At 50.9% G+C, this 27445-nt stretch overlaps 2 protein-coding genes across 7 annotated transcripts in view; one reads left to right on the top strand and one right to left on the bottom strand.

Moving 5' to 3' along the window:
* Positions 1–13358, bottom strand: part of PIGZ (phosphatidylinositol glycan anchor biosynthesis class Z) — a 54983-nt gene extending 41625 nt beyond the window's left edge. The window contains exons 1-3 of the mRNA XM_029610575.1: positions 13193–13358; positions 12334–12537; positions 6185–6257 (exon numbers count right to left, since the gene is read on the bottom strand). Coding sequence (XP_029466435.1) covers positions 6185–6257; positions 12334–12537; positions 13193–13308 — 393 coding nt within the window. The 5' untranslated portion in view covers positions 13309–13358. The remainder of the gene's footprint in view (positions 1–6184; positions 6258–12333; positions 12538–13192) is intronic.
* A 426-nt stretch (positions 13359–13784) lies between these two features.
* Positions 13785–27445, top strand: part of LOC115096055 — an 85302-nt gene continuing 71641 nt past the window's right edge. For 2 of the 6 annotated variants that reach the window (XM_029610576.1, XM_029610577.1), the window contains exons 1-2: positions 13785–13902; positions 24958–25017. In XM_029610576.1, coding sequence (XP_029466436.1) covers positions 13899–13902; positions 24958–25017 — 64 coding nt within the window. In that variant the 5' untranslated portion in view covers positions 13785–13898. The other 4 variants (XM_029610578.1, XM_029610580.1, XM_029610579.1 and 1 more) reach the window with 4 other exon arrangements.

A 27445-nucleotide genomic window follows, 5' to 3' on the forward strand; every position in this document is an offset into this window, starting at 1 on the left:
GACCCAGCTCTGCGTGAAGATCTCACTCCTGGACTAGCAGGGGAGTGCCGCAGGGCAGGAATGAGGTGCCCTGGCACCGGGGCACTGACCCAGCTCTGCGTGAAGATCTCACTCCTGGACTAGCAGGGCAGTGCCGCAGGGCAGGAATGAGGTGCCCTGGCACCGGGGCACTGAGCGAGCTCTGCGTGAAGATCTCACTCCTGGACTAGCAGGGGAGTGCCGCAGGGCAGGAATGCGGTGCCCTGGCACCGGGGCACTGAGCGAGCTCTGCGTGAAGATCTCACTCCTGGACTAGCAGGGGAGTGCCGCAGGGCAGGAATGAGGTGCCCTGGCACCGGGGCACTGAGCGAGCTCTGCGTGAAGATCTCACTCCTGGACTAGCAGGGGAGTGCCGCAGGGCAGGAATGAGGTGCCCTGGTACCGGGGCACTGACCCAGCTCTGCGTGACGATCTCACTCCTGGACTAGCAGGGGAGTGCCGCAGGGCAGGAATGAGGTGCCCTGGTACCGGGGCACTGACCCAGCTCTGCGTGAAGATCTCACTCCTGGACTAGCAGGGGAGTGCCGCAGGGCAGGAATGAGGTGCCCTGGTACCGGGGCACTGACCCAGCTCTGCGTGAAGATCTCAGTACTGGACTAGCAGGGGAGTGCCGCAGGGCAGGAATGAGGTGCCCTGGTACCGGGGCACTGACCCAGCTCTGCGTGAAGATCTCACTCCTGGACTAGCAGGGGAGTGCCGCAGGGCAGGAATGAGGTGCCCTGGCACCGGGGCACTGACCCAGCTCTGCGTGAAGATCTCACTCCTGGACTAGCAGGGCAGTGCCGCAGGGCAGGAATGAGGTGCCCTGGCACCGGGGCACTGACCCAGCTCTGCGTGAAGATCTCACTCCTGGACTAGCAGGGGAGTGCCGCAGGGCAGGAATGAGGTGCCCTGGTACCGGGGCACTGACCCAGCTCTGCCTGAAGATCTCACTCCTGGACTAGCAGGGGAGTGCCGCAGGGCAGGAATGAGGTGCCCTGGTACCGGGGCACTGACCCAGCTCTGCGTGAAGATCTCACTCCTGGACTAGCAGGGGAGTGCCGCAGGGCAGGAATGAGGTGCCCTGGTACCGGGGCACTGAGCCAGCTCTGCGTGAAGATCTCACTCCTGGACTAGCAGGGGAGTGCCGCAGGGCAGGAATGAGGTGCCCTGGTACCGGGGCACTGACCCAGCTCTGCGTGAAGATCTCACTCCTGGACTAGCAGGGGAGTGCCGCAGGGCAGGAATGAGGTGCCCTGGCACCGGGGCACTGACCCAGCTCTGCGTGAAGATCTCACTCCTGGACTAGCAGGGGAGTGCCGCAGGGCAGGAATGAGGTGCCCTGGCACCGGGGCACTGACCCAGCTCTGCGTGAAGATCTCAGTACTGGACTAGCAGGGGAGTGCCGCAGGGCAGGAATGAGGTGCCCTGGCACCGGGGCACTGACCCAGCTCTGCGTGAAGATCTCACTCCTGGACTAGCAGGGGAGTGCCGCAGGGCAGGAATGAGGTGCCCTGGTACCGGGGCACTGAGCGAGCTCTGCGTGAAGATCTCACTCCTGGACTAGCAGGGGAGTGCCGCAGGGCAGGAATGAGGTGCCCTGGTACCGGGGCACTGACCCGGCTCTGCCTGAAGATCTCACTCCTGGACTAGCAGGGCAGTGCCGCAGGGCAGGAATGAGGTGCCCTGGTACCGGGGCACTGACCCAGCTCTGCGTGAAGATCTCACTCCTGGACTAGCAGGGGAGTGCCGCAGGGCAGGAATGAGGTGCCCTGGCACCGGGGCACTGACCCAGCTCTGCGTGAAGATCTCACTCCTGGACTAGCAGGGGAGTGCCGCAGGGCAGGAATGAGGTGCTCTGGTACCGGGGCACTGACCCAGCTCTGCGTGAAGATCTCACTCCTGGACTAGCAGGGGAGTGCCGCAGGGCAGGAATGAGGTGCCCTGGCACCGGGGCACTGACCCAGCTCTGCGTGAAGATCTCACTCCTGGACTAGCAGGGGAGTGCCGCAGGGCAGGAATGAGGTGCCCTGGCACCGGGGCACTGACCCAGCTCTGCGTGAAGATCTCACTCCTGGACTAGCAGGGGAGTGCCGCAGGGCAGGAATGAGGTGCCCTGGCACCGGGGCACTGACCCAGCTCTGCGTGAAGATCTCACTCCTGGACTAGCAGGGGAGTGCCGCAGGGCAGGAATGAGGTGCCCTGGTACCGGGGCACTGACCCAGCTCTGCGTGAAGATCTCACTCCTGGACTAGCAGGGGAGTGCCGCAGGGCAGGAATGAGGTGCCCTGGCACCGGGGCACTGACCCAGCTCTGCGTGAAGATCTCACTCCTGGACTAGCAGGGGAGTGCCGCAGGGCAGGAATGAGGTGCCCTGGTACCGGGGCACTGACCCAGCTCTGTGTGAAGATCTCACTCCTGGACTAGCAGGGGAGTGCCGCAGGGCAGGAATGAGGTGCCCTGGCACCGGGGCACTGACCCAGCTCTGCGTGAAGATCTCACTCCTGGACTAGCAGGGCAGTGCCGCAGGGCAGGAATGAGGTGCCCTGGTACCGGGGCACTGACCCAGCTCTGCGTGAAGATCTCACTCCTGGACTAGCAGGGGAGTGCCGCAGGGCAGGAATGAGGTGCCCTGGCACCGGGGCACTGACCCAGCTCTGCGTGAAGATCTCACTCCTGGACTAGCAGGGGAGTGCCGCAGGGCAGGAATGAGGTGCCCTGGCACCGGGGCTCTGACCCAGCTCTGCGTGAAGATCTCACTCCTGGACTAGCAGGGGAGTGCCGCAGGGCAGGAATGAGGTGCCCTGGCACCGGGGCACTGACCCAGCTCTGCGTGAAGATCTCACTCCTGGACTAGCAGGGGAGTGCCGCAGGGCAGGAATGAGGTGCCCTGGCACCGGGGCTCTGACCCAGCTCTGCGTGAAGATCTCACTCCTGGACTAGCAGGGGAGTGCCGCAGGGCAGGAATGAGGTGCCCTGGCACCGGGGCACTGACCCAGCTCTGCGTGAAGATCTCACTCCTGGACTAGCAGGGCAGTGCCGCAGGGCAGGAATGAGGTGCCCTGGCACCGGGGCACTGAGCGAGCTCTGCGTGAAGATCTCACTCCTGGACTAGCAGGGGAGTGCCGCAGGGCAGGAATGAGGTGCCCTGGCACCGGGGCACTGAGCGAGCTCTGCGTGAAGATCTCACTCCTGGACTAGCAGGGGAGTGCCGCAGGGCAGGAATGAGGTGCCCTGGCACCGGGGCACTGAGCGAGCTCTGCGTGAAGATCTCACTCCTGGACTAGCAGGGGAGTGCCGCAGGGCAGGAATGAGGTGCCCTGGTACCGGGGCACTGACCCAGCTCTGCGTGACGATCTCACTCCTGGACTAGCAGGGGAGTGCCGCAGGGCAGGAATGAGGTGCCCTGGCACCGGGGCACTGAGCGAGCTCTGCGTGAAGATCTCACTCCTGGACTAGCAGGGGAGTGCCGCAGGGCAGGAATGAGGTGCCCTGGCACCGGGGCACTGACCCAGCTCTGCGTGACGATCTCACTCCTGGACTAGCAGGGGAGTGCCGCAGGGCAGGAATGAGGTGCCCTGGTACCGGGGCACTGACCCAGCTCTGCGTGAAGATCTCACTCCTGGACTAGCAGGGGAGTGCCGCAGGGCAGGAATGAGGTGCCCTGGCACCGGGGCACTGACCCAGCTCTGCGTGAAGATCTCACTCCTGGACTAGCAGGGCAGTGCCGCAGGGCAGGAATGAGGTGCCCTGGCACCGGGGCACTGACCCAGCTCTGCGTGAAGATCTCACTCCTGGACTAGCAGGGGAGTGCCGCAGGGCAGGAATGAGGTGCCCTGGTACAGGGGCACTGAGCCAGCTCTGCGTGAAGATCTCACTCCTGGACTAGCAGGGGAGTGCCGCAGGGCAGGAATGAGGTGCCCTGGTACCGGGGCACTGACCCAGCTCTGCGTGAAGATCTCACTCCTGGACTAGCAGGGGAGTGCCGCAGGGCAGGAATGAGGTGCCCTGGCACCGGGGCACTGACCCAGCTCTGCGTGAAGATCTCACTCCTGGACTAGCAGGGGAGTGCCGCAGGGCAGGAATGAGGTGCCCTGGCACCGGGGCACTGACCCAGCTCTGCGTGAAGATCTCAGTACTGGACTAGCAGGGGAGTGCCGCAGGGCAGGAATGAGGTGCCCTGGCACCGGGGCACTGACCCAGCTCTGCGTGAAGATCTCACTCCTGGACTAGCAGGGGAGTGCCGCAGGGCAGGAATGAGGTGCCCTGGTACCGGGGCACTGAGCGAGCTCTGCGTGAAGATCTCACTCCTGGACTAGCAGGGGAGTGCCGCAGGGCAGGAATGAGGTGCTCTGGTACCGGGGCACTGACCCAGCTCTGCGTGAAGATCTCACTCCTGGACTAGCAGGGGAGTGCCGCAGGGCAGGAATGAGGTGCCCTGGCACCGGGGCACTGACCCAGCTCTGCGTGAAGATCTCACTCCTGGACTAGCAGGGGAGTGCCGCAGGGCAGGAATGAGGTGCCCTGGCACCGGGGCACTGACCCAGCTCTGCGTGAAGATCTCACTCCTGGACTAGCAGGGGAGTGCCGCAGGGCAGGAATGAGGTGCCCTGGCACCGGGGCACTGACCCAGCTCTGCGTGAAGATCTCACTCCTGGACTAGCAGGGGAGTGCCGCAGGGCAGGAATGAGGTGCTCTGGTACCGGGGCACTGACCCAGCTCTGCGTGAAGATCTCACTCCTGGACTAGCAGGGGAGTGCCGCAGGGCAGGAATGAGGTGCCCTGGCACCGGGGCACTGACCCAGCTCTGCGTGAAGATCTCACTCCTGGACTAGCAGGGGAGTGCCGCAGGGCAGGAATGAGGTGCCCTGGCACCGGGGCACTGACCCAGCTCTGCGTGAAGATCTCACTCCTGGACTAGCAGGGGAGTGCCGCAGGGCAGGAATGAGGTGCCCTGGCACCGGGGCACTGACCCAGCTCTGCGTGAAGATCTCACTCCTGGACTAGCAGGGGAGTGCCGCAGGGCAGGAATGAGGTGCCCTGGCACCGGGGCACTGAGCCAGCTCTGCGTGAAGATCTCACTCCTGGACTAGCAGGGGAGTGCCGCAGGGCAGGAATGAGGTGCCCTGGTACCGGGGCACTGACCCAGCTCTGCGTGAAGATCTCAGTACTGGACTAGCAGGGGAGTGCCGCAGGGCAGGAATGAGGTGCCCTGGCACCGGGGCACTGACCCAGCTCTGCGTGAAGATCTCACTCCTGGACTAGCAGGGGAGTGCCGCAGGGCAGGAATGAGGTGCCCTGGCACCGGGGCACTGACCCAGCTCTGCGTGAAGATCTCACTCCTGGACTAGCAGGGGAGTGCCGCAGGGCAGGAATGAGGTGCCCTGGCACCGGGGCACTGACCCAGCTCTGCGTGAAGATCTCACTCCTGGACTAGCAGGGGAGTGCCGCAGGGCAGGAATGAGGTGCCCTGGTACCGGGGCACTGACCCAGCTCTGCGTGAAGATCTCACTCCTGGACTAGCAGGGGAGTGCCGCAGGGCAGGAATGAGGTGCCCTGGTACCGGGGCACTGACCCAGCTCTGCGTGAAGATCTCACTCCTGGACTAGCAGGGGAGTGCCGCAGGGCAGGAATGAGGTGCCCTGGCACCGGGGCACTGACCCAGCTCTGCGTGAAGATCTCACTCCTGGACTAGCAGGGGAGTGCCGCAGGGCAGGAATGAGGTGCCCTGGCACCGGGGCACTGACCCAGCTCTGCGTGAAGATCTCACTCCTGGACTAGCAGGGGAGTGCCGCAGGGCAGGAATGAGGTGCCCTGGTACCGGGGCACTGACCCAGCTCTGCGTGAAGATCTCACTCCTGGACTAGCAGGGGAGTGCCGCAGGGCAGGAATGAGGTGCCCTGGTACTGGGGCACTGACCCAGCTCTGCGTGAAGATCTCACTCCTGGACTAGCAGGGGGTGCGTCAGGGCAGGAGAGTGGGGCATTAGCAGAGTCTCAGTACACAGGGCAGAGTTTCAGGTACAATAGCACAGTTGCATTCGGGGAGGTAGGCGGGGGGGTGTGTGTGTGTCTCAGGACGGGAATTCAGGGCTGCTGCAGCGTAGGACTTAGTGCCTGTGCAGGTGGATGCTGAGGTCATCTGGCACAGTAATAAGACTCTGTACCTTCACTTTGCAGGCTGGTGTAGGAGACTCCATCTTCAGAAACTTCCTGTAGAAAGTAACTGTGCCATTCCCGCTGTAAATAAAGAGAGGACAGACGTTAGGGGTTGCAGCAGAGCTCCTATTGTGGATTTAGCAATGAGCAGTGTTGCAGTGACGTACTTACTGCTTCATGCACAGCTCCGGGCAGACCCTCATCCCCACAGTATTGTGCCCAGCGCGCCAGAATTACTAAGCCTGCTGCTCACACTTATTCCAGATTTTTATGGCTTTTCCAACAACAACTTAATTGGAGAAATTACTTAGCTGATAATTTTGTTTTCCTTAGGGTAGACAGATGGACTCAGGACCAATAGGTTATGTGCTCCCCTGCCGGCAGATGGAGATGGAGTCAGGGTTCAAAGCTGTCACCCTAGATTCACCCCTGCAAGTGACCTTAGCCATTCAGTATTCTCCTCAAGAAGCCATTGTGGACTTACTATCGAAGACAACTTGATTAAAAACGGATAACCTTAACTGTAACTCAACCAAACACTGAATCCCAGCAAGATTATAGATGCCCTGATCTAGGGACTGGATGACTGCCTACCCGTAATCTATATCCATTCCAACATTCCTGGGCAGCCGTGGGCGAGATGCTGAGTCCATCTGTCTACACTAAGGAAAACCAAATTATCAGGTAAGTAATTTCTCCATTTCCTTGTGTGTAGCCAGATGGACTCAGAACCAATGGGATGTACAAAAGCTACTGCCAATCAGGGTGGGAGGCTGCCTTTTCTCCGGTTAACACCACCCTTGCAAAGGCTGAAGCCTCTTGGGCCCAAATGTCCAGGTGATAGAACCTGGAGAAGGTGTGAGCGAGGACCAAATCGCCGCTCGGCAGATATCGATGCGAGACAGCAGTTTAGCTTCCACCCATGAGACCGCCTGAGCCCTAGTGGAAGGAGCTTTAATCTGAGAAGGTAATGGCTTTCCTGTTTCCACAAGGCTCCCATGACCACCTAAATGATCCAGCGAGCTAAGGTAGCCCATGAAGCTGGTTCACCCTACTTCCTTCTACAGTGAAGGACAAACAGGTTGTCCGTCTTTTGGACCAGTTCTGAAGCTTCCAGATACCGCACCAAAAGCCTACTCACATTCAAATGGCGGTGGCGGCCGTATTCTTCTACGTCCTTGTGCTTATCTAGGGATGGCAACGAAATGGACCGATTCAAATGAAAACTCCGAGACTACCTTGGGCAAGAAGGATGGAAGGGTATGAAGCTGTAACGCTCCTGGAGTCATCCGGACGAACGGTTCCTGACACAATGCCTGTAGTTCAGAGATGTGATGTGCCGAGCATGTAGCCACCAGGAACACCGTTTTCAGGGTTAATAAACGCAAGGAAAGACTGCGCAGCAGCCGAAAGAAGGGTCCTGCCAAAAAATCCAATACTAGATTAAGATTTCCCAAGAGAACCGATCACTGTAGGGGGTGCCCGGAGGAGCTTCATTCCTTTCAGAAAAACGGACCGGATGAGCCGACTGGTGGGTTCCATTCACTTTGCCCCTGAAACAGGAGAGCGCCGCTACCTGAACCTTTAAAGAGTTAAGGGTCAAATCTTTATTCAAGCTGTCCTGCAAAAAAATTCCAGAATTAGTGGGATTTTGACTGAGGGGGAAACACCATGTTCCTTGCACCAGGCCTCAAACACTCTCCAGACCCGCACATACGCTAGGGGCGTAGAGAACTTCTTTGCATGGAGGAAGGTGGCAATTGCTGCCGTTGAATAGCCTTGCTTCATCAGGCGAGCCCTCAAGGGCCAGACCGTAAGAAGGAAAAAAAGAGTTGGATCCTCGTGAAAGACCGGTCCCTGCTGTAGAAGGTCTCCACATATCTGCATACCACGGATGCCTGGGCCAATCTAGAGCTACTAGTAGGTCTGATTCCCTGAGGCGCTCAATTCTGCAAATGACCCTGCTCAGGAGGGGCCACGGAGGGAAGGTGCAGAGCAGCTCCTCTTCTGGCCAGGTCTGAACGAGAGCATCGATCCCCAGGTCAACTGATTTCTTCTGAGACTGAAGAATAGGGGAACCTTCGCATTGTGAGATGCGACCAAGCAGGCCAATGGACGGGAGGCCCCAGTGATCTACTACCAGCTGAAAAACTTTGGCCAACAAATCCCACTCCCCTGGATCCAGACTCCCTGCTTAGAAAGTCTGCTCTGACGTTGTCTTTTCCTGCGATGGGGAGGCTGAGATCTGTAGATGTATTTCCACCCATTCTAGAAAGAGATCTCTCTCTGTGGCACTTGTGGCTTTTGGTTCCACCGTGGCGGTTGATGTAGGCTACCATTGCTGCATTGTCCGACATTACGCGGACCACTTGACCCTGAGTATGTGGCTGAATTGTAGACCGGTCAATCTGACTGCCCGGGATTCCAGGCAGTTTATGTTCCAGAGGGCTTCTTCCTTAGTCCAATGCCCTTGGGCCATCAGTCCCTGACAGTGAGCTCCCTAGCACAGGAGGCTCATGTCTGTCATGAGGACCAGCCAGTTTGGAGGGAAAAGGGGTACACGCCTGCCTGGATGAGATTCCTGAAGCCACCACTGGAGCCGAGAGCATATTTCCGTTGGTAAGTGGAGGCAAATCGAATCGTCTTGAGATAGTGGGTTCCAACATGACAGCAGGGAGAGTTGAAGTGGTTGCATGTGTGCCCTCACCGACAGCACTACTTCCAGGGTTCCCACCATCAAACCGAGGGCTTGAAGATAGCTCTCCCACTGTCAGGCGCATCACGTTCAGACGAACTTGGGACATCAACTTCCTTATCCGCATGGTTGGGAGGAAGACCTTGCCCTGCTTGGTGTCGAAATGGCCTCCCAGATATTCCAAGGACTGGGAGGGTTCGAGACTGCTTTTGTCCAGGTTTACGAACCAAGTTCCTGAAGCAAGGAGATCACCCTGTTGGTCACCCGGAGACTCTTCCACGGACCTTACTCGGATCAACCAGTTGTCCAAGTACGGGTGTGCCAGGATTCCCTCTTTTCTCAATGGTACCTCTACAACCACCATAATCTTGGAAAATGGGGGCCCAGAAGTGATAATGGCAACACAGTACTGCAAAGCATAGGGAACTATGTTCTTGCCAGATTGGAATATGTAGGTAGGCCTTGGATAGGTCCAGGGAGGTTAAGAACTCTCCTGATTGAACGGTCATTATCACGGAATGTGGGGTTTCCATGCGGAAATGAATCAATCATAGATGTCAGTTGACATCTTGAGGTCCAGGATAGGGCAAAAGGAAACTTCCTTCTTTGGTATGACGAAATAGATGGAATAACACCCTGTATTTTCCTGGGGTGCAGGTCCTGGGATTATAGCCCACATCCTGAGGAGCCTTAACAGGGAAGTCTCCACTGCCTGTTTGTGCTCGGAGTGGTGAGGAGATATCATGAATATGTCCCAAGGAGTGCTGCAAAATTCTAGCGTATATCTTTCTCGTATGACCTCCAGTATCCATTTGTCTGAAGTGATCTTGACCCACCATTGGTAGAAAAGGGACAGCCGACCACCTATCTCCTCATTCTGAGGGTGGGGCAACAAAACTTCATTGGGGGGGGGGGTTTCAGGACGAACCTGAACCCAAGCCTGACCCTCTCTTGGCGCCCCGACTCCGAAAGGACAGAGACCTCTGAAATGTCAAGTTTCTGTAGGGGCGAAAGCATTGGGAACCCCTGGATCGACCCCTCATAGGCAAGGGGGCACTGTATCTGCTTTCACTTATCTTCTGGTAGCCAGGGTACTGGAGATTTGCATTCCACTGGTTGGATTGAATATTTGGAGTGCAGTTCCTTGCTCCCCTATTGTGTTTGTGGATTTCTCTGATACGGTTCTAAACCAGGTGGGGGGGGGGGGGATTTCCCCATCTTCCAAGGAATCTGGATCCTTTTCTTCGTCTGTGCCGCCTGGCTCCCTGCCAGGGACACCCCTTGGTGAGTCAAGAAATGCCTCAAGGTCTCCCGATAGGACTGGGAGAGGGAGGGCTTACTGGATGAGGTTCATTCCAGACAGGGGCAAGCAAGATAGCAGACTGCGCCTGTTTGAAGGCTTAAAGGCCTTGAAAGAATTCCAGCCACGAGGTGGCCGGGTCCTTGCCTAGCCCAGGAGGTGCCGCTAAATTTCCCTCTCCCATGGATGACCCAGTCCTGGGGTTACTCTGATCAGGACACTTCTGGTTAAGGATATGGCTGACCCATCCTCTGAATGGGAGGAGCTGGGCTTAGCAGAGTCTGGGGAAGTCAACTCTCCCTGGGCTTCCTCACAGTGCTGACATAAGCAAGAAGCTAGGAGAGACTGTGCAGCCCTAATATGACAAGCCTGGCTTGTCATCGCAATGACAGAGAGGCGCACCCGGGAGGCGGTGTGGCGCTTTATGTCTGCTGGATTGGATTGTTTCTGCACTGCTGTCATCTGAAGTGCTCATAAGCTGCTGTCTGACTACGCAGGAAGCACAAGGGAAGGGGAAGTGGCACACAATCGGTCCCACAACTGCTGCCAAAATTAGGAGCATTTCTCGTTAGGAGAGGCGCATTTCATCCTGTGCTGGTTTGGGCAGGTTGGCTTGTTTAAATACGATACGTATGAATTTGGTTTGACATTTTAGACTGTATTTTTTATGGATGGGGACAAACCAGAGCTGGCTGGATTTTAAGGTTTTTAATTACTAGTAATGCTTTATAGATATAAATATTTTAGCATATTATGACTATATTATGACTGAATTGTATTATGTATTTATATTTATAACAGAAGATATAAGGTCAAGCTACAGAACAAAGAATCCTCACAACACCCTTCATCAGTAGGAGTCCCACAGGGCTCTTCCCTGTCTCCTACTTTATTTAATATTTACCTCATACCGTTATGCCAACTTCTCACCGACCTCAACCTCAAACATTTCCTGTACGCTGATGATATCCAGGTCCTGATCCCCATTAAGGATTCCCTTGCAAAAACGCTGACTTACTGGAACACATGCCTTCAAAAAATTAAACTCCTCCTCACCAGCCTAAACCTGGTACTAAATTCCGGCAAAACTGAACTCCTGCTCATCACCTCTGAGAACAGCACCATCACCTCGACACAACAAAACACACCAACAATCACACAAGTGAGAGACCTAGGAGTCCTAATTGACAATCGCCTGAATTTCAAAGCCACTATCAACAAAACAACCAAAGACTGTTTCTACCAACTACAGGTGCTGAAAAGAATTAGACCGCTTTTCCATGCCCAAGATTTCAGAACCATCCTGCAAGCAATCATTTTTTCAAAATTAGACTATTGTAACACCATCCTACTTGGTCTTCCCGCTTCTTACACCAAACCGCTTCAGATGGTACAAAATGCAGCTGCACGAATACTGACAAATTCCAGGAGAAGGGATCACATTACCCCCATCTTAAAGAACCTCCATTGGTTACCTATACACTTTAGAATAATATACAAGGCCATCCTTACCACATACAAAAATATCCACCTATTGGCTCCCATCGACCTACAAATCCCTCTCCCTCTCCAACTACATAATTCATCAAGACCAACAAGAGATGCATACAAAGGATCGCTACAGGTACCACCGCCCAAATTTACCAGACACATCACACTAAGAGATCGGGCATTCTCTACAGCCATTCCACCGTTATGGAACTCCATCCCCTCAAACCTCAGACTGGAAACATGCATCTCAACCTTCAAAGAAAGACTAAAGACATGGATATTCACACAAGCATTCCTGGACTCAAACTGATCTATCTCATCCACGCCCATCCTTACCCTCACATACACCATGATTAACCATCTCCACTATTGTTCACATGTTTGAATTAATAACCTGTCTTTTCTCTTCTTTCTCTGCCAAGTTCTAATCACCCTGTTATATGTAACTGCCTTTTTTCCGCACCATTGTTTTAGTTTATGTTTACGATGCACCCTTGTTTTATGTGAACCAGCATGATGGGACTGCGTTCTCGAAGGCCGGTATATAAAAACCTTAAATAAATAAATATTTATTGCATTATGATCTGCATTACAGCGTTATTAAGCAATTTCGTTTAGAAAGGTAAGATAGAAAAGTAAAAATAGAAATAAAAATGTGTCCCAAGACCCACCTGTCACTTGCAGCGAGGTAGACTTCTCCCCTGCTTGTGCCCACATATTCCTCCTCCTTGGCATAGATCTCCATGTTCCTTGCCTGACTAATCACTGTCAGACTGAGTATTTCCTCCTTCCCCCGAGGGTCACACTGCAGATACAGGAAACATGGGGGCTCATCTCCACCTTCTGAAACACGTTCCAAGGTTATAAACTTCTCACTGATGGGGTAAAAATACATCATTGGCATTTTTTCATGCTTTTCAACGAGACAGCTCAAAGCAGGTTATAACAGTTCAAAAGATACAATGTAGTATAGAATAGGAAAAGCAACAGGGGTTGCATCTAGTGCGAAGACACCAGTAGCAGGCAACAACCGCCAAATAACTCTTCAGACTCGAATCAAGATCCAGTTCTTTATCTAAGCCCTCCTGAAGAAAGACTGAGATTTCTACTACAGAGGCATTCCCGTCCCGCAGGCTTCACTCCACACCCCCACATATGTGCCAGAGGGACGAATACGTTCCTGTCTTACTCAAGGAGGCCCTTTCAAGGGCCATGGACAAGGCATAACAGAGGTGCATCCTGTGAACCACTGGACCTGGACACGACACAGCCCTGCACTGATGAAGCCTCAGCCGTCCCCGGTCCAGTAGTCTCAGATCCGCCACCTAAGGTCACCTGGAGCAAGCCAAAGCTGCACGCGCTGCTGTCCGGTCCCGCTGGAGGCTGCATTAGGAAGCCGCGGCGCAGAAACTCCGGAGCTCTCAGCGACGCCTGCGGAACAGGGGGGGGGACGGGACAGCGCCGGTGCTGCTCCCAGCTGAACGGGAGGCGGGGCAGGGACTTCGCTCCTCACCGGGATCCCACACTCACCCTGCCCGCGGCTCCGAGCTCTCCCCCGCGCTCCTCTCTTGCCGGGCTACCCGCAGGGCTGCAGCCAGGCCCGGAACAGCGCGCCAGGAGCAGCGGCTGCTGACAGGGCCCGACATGCCGGCCTCGGCTCCCGCGGGCGAAAAAATGAATGGAGGCTGCGCCGGAACTCATTTCCAGGCGGACCCGCTCCGGAAGTGCTCGTTACTATAGGGGCGGACCCCGGGGCTGCTGACCCGCCCCCCTGAGAGGGCACCTGATTCGAGGCTTTCGGTGCGTGTCACGAGGGGCGGGGCGTGCGTTTCAGGGCTTGCCATGGGTGAGAGACAGTGACAGGCAGAGTCTAAAGAGGTGGGCGTGCGTTCCAAGCCTCGCTATGGGCGGGAGGCCTATCGCCTCTAAGGCTGATGTTAAAAGGCAGGGCGTGCGTTCCAAGCCTCGCTATGGGCGGGAGGCCTATCGCCTCTAAGGCTGATGTTAAAAGGCAGGGCGTGCGTTCCAAGCCTCGCTATGGGCGGGAGGCCTATCGCCTCTAAGGCTGATGTTAAAAGGCAGGGCGTGCGTTCCAAGCCTCGCTATGGGCGGGAGGCCTATCGCCTCTAAGGCTGATGTTAAAAGGCAGGGCGTGCGTTCCAAGCCTCGCTTTTGGTGGGAGGCAGTGCCGCGCTCCGAGGTTGTGAAGAGTGGGGCGTGTATCCCAAGCCTCGCTATGGGTGAGAGGTCCTCGTGCAGAGACCGTGCATGGTTCAGGCATTTCTTTTGATGGTGCAAGTCCCCTGCCCCACTTTAATGGAAAAAGCGCAGGATAGATCTAGTGTGCAGGTCAAGCTTCTGCGCATTCAGTCTTTCTTGTTAGTTTGTGCAATTACAGCGAGGCGGAATTTCTATCTGTACCAAGCCTCTATGGCTGAGGTCGCTGCTGTGAGAGTACTAGGACTACCTTTAATTATATTGGACAGATTAAAAGCCTCGAAATAATTCATCAAGTTTTGAAATGTCTGTACTAAGAGGATGAGGATTGTGGCAACGTAGGAGTTTTGCTATATTTTTTGTGATTTTTACTTCCGTTCCCCAAGACTGCATCCTAAGTTACTTAAAAAAAAAAAAAGACAAGCACTTCTAAGTTGTCCTTTCCCAGCCAGCGTGCAGTGAAAAGAGCCCGAAACGGATCTGAGGCACAGCTGCAGACTTCATTTGCTTTTCCTTCCGGCACCAGGGGGGAGGGCTGGCGAGCAGCACTTACCTGTTGCTGATGTTTGCCCCTCTGCTGGCAACTGAATCTGCAGGGGGACTCTTAGTCCCAACTGCTGCAGGACGATGGTGGAGGAGGAAGCATCAGTAAGTGACATAAGAAGTAGCCAAGCTGGCTCAGACCGAGAGTTCATCAAGCCCAGCATCCTGTTTTCAACAGTGGCCAGTCCATGCCACAAGTACCTGGCAAGTACCCAAACACTATATAATTCCCATGCTACTAAATGCTGGTAATAAGCAGTGCTCGCAGCCTCTGCCGGTTCAGAACATAGGAGAAAAAGTACAACTGAATGTCCCAGGGGGAGAGAGGGAAGGGCAGATGAGGCCGGGGGGGGGGGGGGGGGGTCGGAGATAGCAGAAAAGGTGATGATGATACCAGGGGCTAGATAGAGGTGAGGGGAGGTGTGTGAGAGGGATGAGAAGGTGATCATGCTGCCAGCAAGGGGGGGAGGGAGCGAGAAGGTGATCATGATGCCAGCGAGAGAAGGGGAAGGGAAGGTGGTGATGATGCCAGGCAGTAGAGAAAGGGTTGGGAACATGATGCCCAGAGGTTGAGGGAGACAAGGGGAGAGGAAAAGTGATGATTTCTGGGGTGGATGTAGAAGGAATAGAAAGTGATGATGCCAGGTGCGAGGAAGAGAAGGTAATAATGCTGAAGGGTGGGAGAGGGAGCGAGAAGGTGATCATGATGCCAGCGAGATAGAGGGAAGCGAAGGTGGTGATGATGCCAGGCAGTAGAGAAAGGGAAGAGAAGGTGGTGATGATGCCAGGCAGTAGAGAAAGGTAACTATGCTGAAGGGTGGGAGAGGGAAGAGAAGGTGATGATTTTGTGAGGATTGGGGGTGGGAAGATAGGGAAGAGAAGAGAAAATGATGTGAAGGTGATGGTTCCTGCAATAATCATTCACAAATAGCGTTCCTTACAAGAGCTACCTTTGAGTTTGAAATGTTTGAGCTCACTGGAGCTGAAGAATTGTGCCTTTGATCTTCCTTCTGGTGCAGCCTTTGGGCGAAACGCATGACCGTATTGGGGGACTTACTCCTTTGAAAATTTGTGTAGGAAGCTCTGAGCAAAGCACTGGAATGGTTTTTGGAGGACAGGACTATTTATTTATTTAAATCTTTTCTATACTGTCGTTAGGACTACCTTGAGTGCGGTGTCTCTCTTCTCCACTATATTGACTTTGAAGCCGATAGTGTGCCACGTTAAGGTGAACCCTGTTCTGGGTATGCCAAACACAAAAAAGGTGGAGAATCACTGGTCTAAGTGCTGTTCAGCTATTTCAGATCTAAACATGAGCTGAGATATACTCTGCTTTGGATAAATAATTTTTAAGATGATTGAATTATGAAATTTTGGGAAATGCGTGAATGGACAGAAGCCAAGGTTGAAGCCTTGCCAGTTGACACAACAAGTTCCAAATGTGTACTTATTCAATCCCTGTTGTGCCCAGACTAAGTGCACAAATTTTTCTGGAGGCGTGCGGAGGCTGGGGATGCATTGCACGCTTGTTATAAATAGCATAGAGTGGAGTACACACCTTCCTTGCTTGGCTGTTGTCCTGACAACAGGAGCATGGGAAAAAGCTGAGAGAAGAGCACCTCCACTAAAGTTCTGTGGATGGGAAAGGTGCGTGGTTGCTCCTCGTTTCAGCTCGGAGGTGAAGGAGAGAGGAAGAGGTTAGGAGAGGTGAGAGAAGTGATGGAGATGTTTACTTTTTTTTTTTACTGTTTTAATTTGTAACCTAAAGTAAACAAAATATGGAATATGAATGTTTAAAGTATAACGAAATAAAAGGGTGCAGGGTCCGAAGCAGCCTGTGAGGGATTCAGTTGGACCGTTAGATGATCGAGAGGTTAAAGGGGCACTTAGAGAAGATAAGGCCATCACGGAAAGATTAAATGATTTCTTTGCTTCGGTGTTTACTGAAGAGGATGTTGGGGAGGTATCCGAACTGGAGAACGTTTTCATGGGTAATGATTCAGATGGACTGAACCAAATCACGGTGAACCTAGAAGATGTGGTAGACCTGATTGACAAACTGAAGAGTAGTAAATCACCCGGACTGGATGGTATACACCCAAGGGTTCTGATGGAACTGAAAAATGAAATTTCAGACCTATTAGTAAAAATTTGTTACCTATCATTTAAAATCATCCATTGTACCTGAAGACTGGAGGATAGCAAATGTAACCCCAATATTTAAAAAGGGCTCCAGGGGCGATCCAGGAAACTACAGACCGGTTAGCCTGACTTCAGTGCCAGGAAAAATAGTGGAAAGTGTTCTAAAGATCAAAATCACAGAACATATAGAAAGACATGGTTTAATGGAACACAGTCAGCATGGCTTTACCCAGGGCAAGTCTTGCCTCACAAATCTGCTTCACTTTTTTGAAGGAGTTAATAAACATGTGGATAAAGGTGAACCTGTAGATGTAGTGTACTTGGATTTTCAGAAGGCGTTTGACAAAGTTCCTCATGAGAGGCTTCTAGGAAAAGTAAAAAGTCATGGGATAGTTGGCGATGTCCTTTCGTTGGTTACAAACTGGCTAAAAGACAGGAAACAGAGAGTAGGATTAAATGGGCAATTTTCTCAGTGGAAGGGAGTGGACAGTGGAGTGCCTCAGGGACCCTTACTTTTCAATATATTTATAAATGATTTGGAAAGAAATACGACGAGTGAGGTTATCAAATTTGCAGATGATACAAAATTGTTCAGAGTAGTTAAATCACAAGCAGATTGTGATAAATTGCAGGAAGACCTTGTAAGGCTGGAAAATTGGGCATCCAAATGGCAGATGAAATTTAATGTGGATAAGTGCAAGGTGTTGCATATAGGGAAAAATAACCCATGCTATAGTTACACAATGTTAGGTTCCATATTAGGTGCTACAACCCAAGAAAGAGATCTAGGCGTCATAGTGGATAATACATTAAAATCGTCGGCTCAGTGTGCTGCGGCAGTCAAAAAAGCAAACAGAATGTTGGGAATTATTAGGAAGGGAATGGTGAATAAAACGGAAAATGACATAATGCCTCTGTATCGCTCCATGGTGAGACCGCACCTTGAATACTGTGTACAATTCTGGTCACCGCATCTCAAAAAAGATATAATTGCGATGGAGAAGGTACAGGGAAAGGCTACCAAAATGATAAGGGGAATGGAACAGCTCCCCTATGAGAAAAGACTAAAGAGCTTAGGACTTTTCAGTCTGGAGAAGAGACGGCTGAGGGGGGCTATGATAGAGGTGTTTAACATCATGAGAGGTCTAGAACGGGTAAATGTGAATCGGTTATTTACTCTTTCGGATAATAGAAGGACTATGGGGCACTCTAATCGGAGAAAATTCTTTTCCACTCAACGCGCAATTAAACTCTGGAATTTGTTGCCAGAGGATGTGGTTAGTGCAGTTAGTATAGCTGTGTTTAAAAAAGGATTGGATAAGTTCTTGGAGGAGAAGTCCATTACCTGCTATTAAGTTCACTTAAAGAATAGCCACTGCCATTAGCAATGGTTACATGGAATAGACTTAGTTTTTGGGTACTTGCCAGGTTCTTATGGCCTGGATTGGCCACTGTTGGAAACAGGATGCTGGGCTTGATGGACCCTTGCTCTGACCCAGTATGGCAGGTTCTGATGTTCTCTCCATTACGCTCTATACCAGGGAGTGTGCTAACTAGCTGGATTCTCGGGGTATCCACCATGACTTTGCTTGAGATATGTTTGCTTGCACTGCCTCTGTTGTATGCAAATATATATCTCATGCATATTCATTGCTTGGGTGCTCCAGCAGGGGGCTGGCTACCCCTGGTCTATCCAAGATTCAGCTGTGCAACTTGACTTTCACCAGACTCACTGTACCCTATAACTTCTTTTCTGAAATCATTGCATTGGCTCCCTATCTGTTCCCTCAGACAGTTTAAGCTCCTCTTACTCGTCTACAGGAGCCTTCACTCTGCAGCTCCTCACTACCTCTCCTCTCTTATCACTCTCTATCCCTCCTCATGCACTCCTCTCAGACAAATCACTCCTATCTGTGCTCTTCTCCTCTACTGCCAACTCCTGACTGTGTGCTTTCCACCTGGCTACGCTTTGTGCTTGGAATAGACTTCCTGAGCTGTGCATCATGCTCCCTTGCTTGCCTTATTTAAATCCCATCTAGAAACCTGCTTTGCTGAGGCTGGTTTTAAATCTTAAGCTCTGTTTCTCCTGATCACAAGCTTGGTGGTTTTAAGCATGAAATTCCCTGAGTCTCATCTTTGGCCAGCTTGTCTGTCTTGAATAGGGTATAAGCTCTGTCTGCAACAGGAATTTATACAGTACTGCCGGTCTCCAGTAGTGGTACAGAAATGATAAGAGGAAGGGGAGAAAAAAGCATGGAAAGCAGTGGATGAGGGAGAGGGCAAGGAATGAGGAGACAGAAGGATCTGTTTGCTATCATCCTTTTTTTTTGTTTGTTTGTTTTTAAGCCATAGTAGGAAAGGATATTTGACCAGAAAAGGCAAGTCTGCCCTCCAGGTGCAAGAATCCACTGCATAGCGTTAAATGTTTCAAAGACCACGTTATTGTGATTTGGAAAGGAATTAATGCCAAATGTTGGATCTTTATCCTTTGATGGTTTGCCTTTGCAGCTCATGAGATTTGGGGGGTTATACTCGATTTAAAAAACAGATTTATTTCCTGCCTTTCGTACGTTCAGAGCGGGGTTCAGTTTAAAGAGTGGAACAGGAGAAGGTAAATATCTTAGGAAATGGGGGGGGGGGATTATCCTTGATGCTGGAATAATGTTTCTCCCACAGATTAAGCAATCTCTTATTGTTTGTACAAATGGATTTTTCCTTTAGTGTAGCAGATGGACTCAGGACCAATGGGTATAGTGTACTCCTGATAGCAGTTGGAGATGGATCAGATTTCAATCTGACGTCAGCCCTAGTACATGTACCCCTGCAGGCAGCCATACTCTTCAGTATTTTCCATCTCCATAGCAGTTAGGGACTCTATGCACGATCGCACAGCGTTAGAGTATTTTAACCAAAGAAATCCAAAACAAGAAGAAATCTTACCTCTACAGACGAGCCCCGCTCTCCTGTGTTGATACCTACGGGTCCCTCCCCTAGTTGAGAATTCCTGAGGTGATTTCCGTGATCCCTCAGAGGTAGGCCTCAGTCCGGCAGCCGGCTCCCGGTGTGGACTTAGCTCCCAGCAACAGGCGTGGCTGAGAGGCAGCAGGTGCAACATCGAGCATGGTGGTGAAGGTAAATTCCCTCTACTCCCCGCAGCCGGAGACCGCCCAGGACGAAACAGGGAAACGTCGAGACAAGGTAAGGTAGAAAACTTTCTTATAGTCTCCGGTCTCCGAGGCTCAAATAGCCGCACAGATCGCCAGCCGGCATCAGTGCTACCGGGTTGATCAGCCACGTGGAGACCCTCCAAGGTGGTCGCCATATTGCCCGCATGGTCGCCGACGCCATTTTCCCTCAATCGCTGCCCTGTCCGCCGATCCGTTCCGTGCGCACAAATCCCTTGTGTGGACATTGATGTGTGCATAAGTGCCGTGTGCGAGGGTATCAGACGCACAGCCACACGCTCAGCTGTGCCAGGCGCATAAGTTATACCTGTGCGCACAGCGGTGCACGCAAATCTTGAGCGAGCATCTGAGCTACACACGCATATTCGGCTCTACTGGAGTGCATTTCAAGCATGGCGCCACCGGACAAGAAGCTTAAGGCTCAGACACTCTGCCCAGCATGTTTATATAAGAGCTGCGCAGTATGAAGAGGCCACGGTTCTATGCCTTCAATGCGAGGAGGCCCTGGGTCGACCAGGCCAAGGCCTTCCCCAGCCAGTACCGGAATCTGGATCTTCCGATACTACACTGGACCTCACTACCCCCAGTGAGAGCCTCCCTTCACTGGCACCTCCGGCCTGTAGACCTGTGATGTTTCTGTAGCGAAGTAGAATGCTCTCACCCAAGCTGTAGACATAGGTCCGGTAGTGGTCCGCAGTGCGGGATAACCCGAGAATCTGATGGGTGAAGCAGAGCTGAGGTACTCACAGGGTGGTAGCTATAGTAGGGATGGTAACTTCCTCTGGATAGGCAAGCCAAGATGGAGGACCCGAGGTCCATGGTGCAGGATACCCCAGAGAGAGTAGGCCCTCAAGGAGCGAGTAGCTAGAGAGGTCCAAGAGGGTACCTGAGAAGAGAGCAGACAAGACCTCTGAGGAGCAGGTGTCTTGGTGGTTAAGCGAGGCAACCCTGGAGGGTGTATAGAAGCGGAAGGGCCCCCAAGGAGTGGGTACCTAGAGCTTCCAGGAATCAGCGAGATACCCCGGAGGGTAGGAGGTGTTCCAAGCGAGCGTCCCCACCGCATGACGTCACTATCTCCAGGTATTTAGCCTCCTCTCTAACTCCAGTACAACGAGTTAGCAAGGATTATGGGGATGCCGGGGAATTCGACAAGCAGCAGCGGAGGCAGCCATCTTTCCCAAGGGAGAAGCAGAAGATAGAAAAGAGGTAAGGCAGAGAGCTCGCAGCTGTCTGCGACCGGACGCAACAGCCACACACCTACTACACTTTCTCCTACTTTCCATCCATGGTTGCAGAATCCGTGAAGGGATGTTCCTGGTGAGGCTCAAATTTCCAGCCAAGCTACCATTACAGGGATACAGAATTTTCACTGTGACTTTTCCTTTCACTTCCTATGGCTTTTTAAACATTTTTTTTTTTTTTTTAATTTTTATTTATTGCATTTCTTATGATTATTACAAAATTACAATTGATACCAAGAAGATACATCATACAAAGAAATCAAATCTTAGTACTATTTATATTTCAGTATCATATCATTGAAAAAGGATAATAAAGGAAAATTATTAGATAAACATTGACGATAAGTAAACACTACGGAGCATATACAGGAACAAAATTATATTAACCGATATTCTTCCTAGTACTCCTTCATTCATTTATACTTATAATCCCTTTATTACTGCTCTACGGGGTGGGTGTCTAGAAACGCTCTTAGTTGTTCTGGGACATTAAAGATATATGAATTTTGTTGGTATTTTATAAAGCATTTGCAGGGGTAGCGTAGAGAAAATTGGGCTCCTCTATCTACCACTTCCTTGCGAAGTGCTATGAAATTTTTTCGCCTGATTTGTGTTATTCGCGTAACATCCGGGAATATTCTCACTGGTGCTCCATAGAAATCTAATTTCTGTTGTCGAAAATGAAGTTTCAACACTTCATCTCTCTCTGATTGGGACATGAATTGTACCAGTAAGATAGCTCTACTTTCAATTTTAGATTCGTAAGATTTCTCTAGGAAATCAGTCAGGTTAAAAGTTTCTTCAACCTTTGCATTTTTATCCACTTTAGCCTGTTGTAAATAATAAGCCTTAGATAATTTAGGCAAGGAATTATCTGAATATTTTAGAATATTCTTAAGATAACTATTAAACAAATCCCCTGGAGTAACCAGATGAACTTGTGGAAAATTTAATATTCTTAATTCAGTTTTCTACTCATGTTCTCTATCATTTCTAATCTCCCCTCATGTTCTTGTATAGATTTTATTACATTAACCTGAGTTTTCTGTATTCCCCCAATGTTTTCAACAGCAGTATTAACATTCTTCTCCAATATCTCTACCTTCCCTTGCACAGATGCATTTTTGTTTAAAACTTCTTGCACATTTAAAGTTAACTTATTAATTGACTTCTGCATCTTCATAATCATTAATCCTAATTCCTCCAAAGTTAATTTTTTGGGAATTATCTCTAATATATCTTGTCCCATGTTACCCGAATCACCCTCCCTAGGCTTTTGAGAACTACCATTTCCTCCCAAAATGTCCGAGCCTTCTCCAATCTCCCAGGACTTTGGATCTTCAATGTCCATTGAGATTTTAGTTGGAATCCCAACATCTCTTGAGAGATTGAGTGGGCCTCCTGATGTCATTTTGGCGCACTCGTAATCCATAATGGGAGGAGCCGGTTTCTCCGGGGCACCGGGGGTAAGAGATAGTTCATTAGCCAGAGGGGCAGACTCCTGCTCCTGAGTCATGCCGCTAGCGGCTCCAACCGGTGTTTTTAATGAAGAAGTTTGAAAGCAATCAGGAATAGTTGCTTGATGTGATTTTACTGGTGTTGATGTTGCAGATAATTCTCTGATTTTTGCTTTTCTTTTCGAGTGGGGCATGGCACACTTCACCAGGTAATACTATCAAGCTTTTTTCACTTCTTAAAGAAAATAGTCAAATGAATGCTTTCAATTTTAACCCAAGAAGAATTTTAATTTTACTTATCTTGTCGCCGTTTTCTAAGGCCGCACTTTCTTCAGAGAGAAATTTATTCGCCCAATGCCGGCCCAATCCGGACGAAGCCGGACTAAGCCGAGCGCGCCCCTTGACCGCGCGCGGCTTAACCGTCGCGCCGGCGGCGTCGCGCCGGAATAGACAGAGTTTTATAGTCTACCGGCTCCTCCTTCTCCGACGTCACCAGCAGCGCCAAATGGTAAGGAACGTAGCAAACGGGCCTCTCAGCAAGCACGCAGACCCCAAAGAATAGTGCGGCGACGTCTACCCGAGTAGACAGAGTTTTATAGTCTACCGGCTCCTCCTTCTCCGACGTCACCAGCAGCGCCAAATGGTAAGGAACGTAGCAAACGGGCCTCTCAGCAAGCACGCAGACCCCAAAGAATAGTGCGGCGACGTCTACCCGAGTAGACAGAGTTTTATAGTCTACCGGCTCCTCCTTCTCCGACGTCACCAGCAGCGCCAAATGGTAAGGAACGTAGCAAACGGGCCTCTCAGCAAGCACGCAGACCCCAAAGAATAGTGCGGCGACGTCTACCCGAGTAGACAGAGTTTTATAGTCTACCGGCTCCTCCTTCTCCGACGTCACCAGCAGCGCCAAATGGTAAGGAACGTAGCAAACGGGCCTCTCAGCAAGCACGCAGACCCCAAAGAATAGTGCGGCGACGTCTACCTGAGTAGACAGAGTTTTATAGTCTACCGGCTCCTCCTTCTCCGACGTCACCAGCAGCGCCAAATGGTAAGGAACGTAGCAAACGGGCCTCTCAGCAAGCACGCAGACCCCAAAGAATAGTGCGGCGACGTCTACCCGAGTAGACAGAGTTTTATAGTCTACCGGCTCCTCCTTCTCCGACGTCACCAGCAGCGCCAAATGGTAAGGAACGTAGCAAACGGGCCTCTCAGCAAGCACGCAGACCCCAAAGAATAGTGCGGCCTTTTAAACATTTTTTAAAGGAAAAGTATCATCCTTTGAGGGAAACTCAAGGATTTCAAGCTCTGATTGCTCTGGGGGGTCGTCGGCCATCTTATTGACTGTCGTCTCAGCCTCCAACCCTTTGCTCGGCCAAGGTTTTCCTAGGGATTGTGGCCTTACCAAGAGACCAATACCCCAGGACCTTCCTCTTCTGCCTTTCCTGCAATTCTTCTACCATCTGCTGGAGACAAAGAACTACTGCCTTCCCTGCTGCACATAGTCAGTTTTGCTCTCTGCCTCCATCTGCTGGTAGTAGGATGAATCCCACTTGTCTGGAATGGTCTGCAGGATGATAAGGAAACCTATTTGACCTTTCTTCTGACCTTGGGCAAGTCATTTTACTCCCCTTGCTTCAGTTATCTACTTAGCATGTATTTGGGGATCCGGACTTTAATTGAATTCTTAAAACGCTGTGAACCACTTTCAGCATTATTTGGAAAGGCGGTAAAAAAATTAAATATGATTAAAAAAAAAAAAAAAAGGATCAGGATGTTTAACTTGAGTTTTATGTGATAGATATGCCAGCCTGTTCTAGCCTGCATCAAAAGATGACGTCCCTTATCAGGGCTGTTCCCTCTCTCTCTCTCACACCCCTACCTGTTTCCTTCCACTCTCACACTCCCCACTCACTTGCTTGACTTCCAGCTCATACTCTTCACTCTAACGGTCGCCCATCCCAGCCTCCCTTGGCTTCTCACCCTTCCAGCCTCCTTACTCTCCCATTTTTTTTACCCCATCCTCTTACCATTTTCTGGCGCCATCTGCATTTACTTAAAAGCCCACACCCCCCTCCCTTTGTTTACCCTCTCCTGAGGGATCCTCCTCCCATCAATAGGAGAAAAGCCGAGGCAGCACGAATCTGAGATTGCCTGCTTCCTTCTCTGCCATTCTCACCCGTGGGACCTGCTAGGCTTGCATAGTGAATCCGGCACAGGAGGAAGCTGGCACTAGCAGGTAAGAAGCACTGCTGCTTTCCTGGTGCCAGGGAGAGGTGAATTGTGCTGGGAGAGTGGCGGCGTCTTGGCGGGGGTGGCGTATTTCTGCTTGTGGACCTGCCACACCAAGGATATGGAGGGTAGGGGCAGACGGGCATCTCCTCCTCTTCCATAGCACTCTTTGCGGTTTCACACCCCAAAAGCCGGCCCTAGAATATTACTCTGGATGAGTCCTGTTTCGCCTGGGTAAGCTACAGGAGCATATTGTGATGGCTGTGATTCCTTCTCTTCAGACGCTAACCCACGGAGGCTGATGGACTTCCCAGGGACAGGAAGAGGTGATGATGGCAGAGGTAGGTGGCAGCAGCTCCTGATGATTTCACTCGCTGTGGGGGAAGCCTTGCCCCAAACCTTTCCTTGCTTATAATAGCCGGTTATTCTATTTGTAAAGTTTCACAAATCCTGTTAATAAGTTTGTAAGATGTATTTTGTTAGCACAAGCCTATGCACATTAAAGCTAGCACAAGCTGTACTGAATGTCAGGGTTTGCACCACATGTATTGACCACACAAGATATATCTATTTAACAAAATGGATAATTGACAATTTGCCAGGGTCTAGTATTAGCACAAACGTCTGCCCTGCATATCATAGAGGGACTCAAACAGTCCTCTCGTCTGGTCTGCATATGGACCGGCTATCAAACCTCAACATACAGCTTTATTTAATCTGCATCCTTTCTGCCATTGCTTGCCCCAGTTATAGGAAAGCAGCTTTTGTAGCCCTTTGTGAGATCCTGTGTGCTGAAAAGCCAGGCTGAAGATCTGGACAGTCCATCAGCTTCTGGAAGTCAGTCCGGCTGTAGATGGGGAGAGTGACATCAGAATCGTCAGGGCTTGTCCAAAAGGTCAAGTCCTTTTTAAGATTTCAAATCTTGATGACAGAAATTTTCCTTGCCCTACCTGTTTTTTCATGGTGATGGGAATCTGTTCAGAGCTCCTAATCAAGAACCATAAAAAGTGCCACACCGGGTCAGACTAATGGTCCAAGCCCAGCATCCTGTCTCTGACAGAGAGAAATATCCAGCCAGCCCTAATGGGGGTATCCATTCCCTGTTCACTCCCACTTCATACAGGAATACTGCAGAGGCCAGCGGGAGGAGCCTCAGCCTCCAGAAATGATCGGACAGGTATAGCGCAGAGCAGTATAGTGCAGCCTGTAGAAAATCAGAGCACCTTGTGGGCATCACATATTAATGTAAACCATGATTGCAGCGTGGACAGCTGAAGAGCATAATCTTCATCAGAGCCCCACGCAGGAGACTCATAAGAACATGGTAATTCTTATGAGCAAGACTACAACAGGGGCAGCTAAACTTTGCAGTCATTCAAGAAGATATTGCCAGGGTCTAAAAGTTGTGTTTTTAATTGATATTTTAATGCAGAAAACATGTGCTTCCTGACTTACAGCTTGCAGGAAACTACAAAGTACTGGAAGATCTGGCAATCTGGAGATAGACCCAGTCTAGCTCAGTATATTTCAGTGCAGCCTTGTTCAGACCCAGCGATGGAAGCTCGGGAGGCGACGTGCCGGCAGAAAACTGTGCTGGTTAATATGTAGGAACAGGGTGGGTTTATCTATATCAGCTTTGCAAATAGGATACGAGAAGTCACGTAAAGACCCGAGTTTTTTGAATTTCACAAATGCAGACACTCGGCATGGAGAAAGACTGGGAGAACATGAGGTGGGACAAGTTAAAAGGCAAGAAATCTGTTAGGAAAGAAAACAAGATTAAGAGGAAAAAGAAACCGATTCTGGTTCTCTGAGGAGGAGGCTGAAAAAATAAAGGCAAAAAGAACAGCGTTCAAGAAGTATAAAGGATCCCAAAAAAGAGAACCCAGGGAAGAATATCTGTTAAAACTGAGGGAGACGAAGAAAGAGATAAGGAAAACAAAAAGTCAAGTGGAGGAAAGGTTGGCCAAAGAGAAAGTGAGGAGACAAAGTATTTTTCAAATCTATCAGAGAAAGAAGGGAGGCCAGAAGAGAGAGAGAGAGAGAGAGAGTGACACTGAAAGATGACAAGGAGCAGTGTCTGGAGAGTAATGAAGAAACGGCAGAAATATTAAACACACACCCTGCAGAAGGAATGTTGTATGTTAGGATCATTTTATGATTATTTTAATTTGTTTCTTTTATTCCTAGTATACTTTAACCAAGAATTAGTCTATGGTAATGTGTTGGATATGGTACAGATGAATTGTTTATTGAGTGGAATATTATTGAAACTTGAAACTGATTGAGTGTCATTTTGTTTTAAGATTATGTTTATTTTTGGGCAACGTATATTAGCTGACAATTTTTAGTTCTAAATTTAATTTGTTGAATGTTTGGGAAAAAAACAAACAATTTTATTAAATTTCAAAAGTGGAGTAAGGATACAGTAAGTCAAGAACAATGAATCATTGCGTAACAATGTGATAACTTTGAGAACAATAAGAACAACGGTATACATAACAATTGGCTCCCCTATTCCCCCCCCCCCCCCCCCCCCCCCCCCATCCATGAGCCCAGCCAAATTGTAACCGTAACAAATCAGAAAACTTGCGATTGGCAACAAAGCGAGTGAGTACAACCTGTAAAGTCTAAGTGTAAGGTTCTTCAGTTCCTTAAATGCAGGTGGTTTTACCCACTGCAGAAGGAGGCTTCGAGCCGGATTGCCCGGTTTCCCATTGTAGGTACGGTGTCCATGTCTCTTGGAACTTGGAGGAAGAGTCGTGTATT

The sequence above is a fragment of the Rhinatrema bivittatum genome, chromosome 7 (assembly GCF_901001135.1).
Source record: "Rhinatrema bivittatum chromosome 7, aRhiBiv1.1, whole genome shotgun sequence".
In the NCBI taxonomy this organism is placed as follows: domain Eukaryota; kingdom Metazoa; phylum Chordata; class Amphibia; order Gymnophiona; family Rhinatrematidae; genus Rhinatrema; species Rhinatrema bivittatum.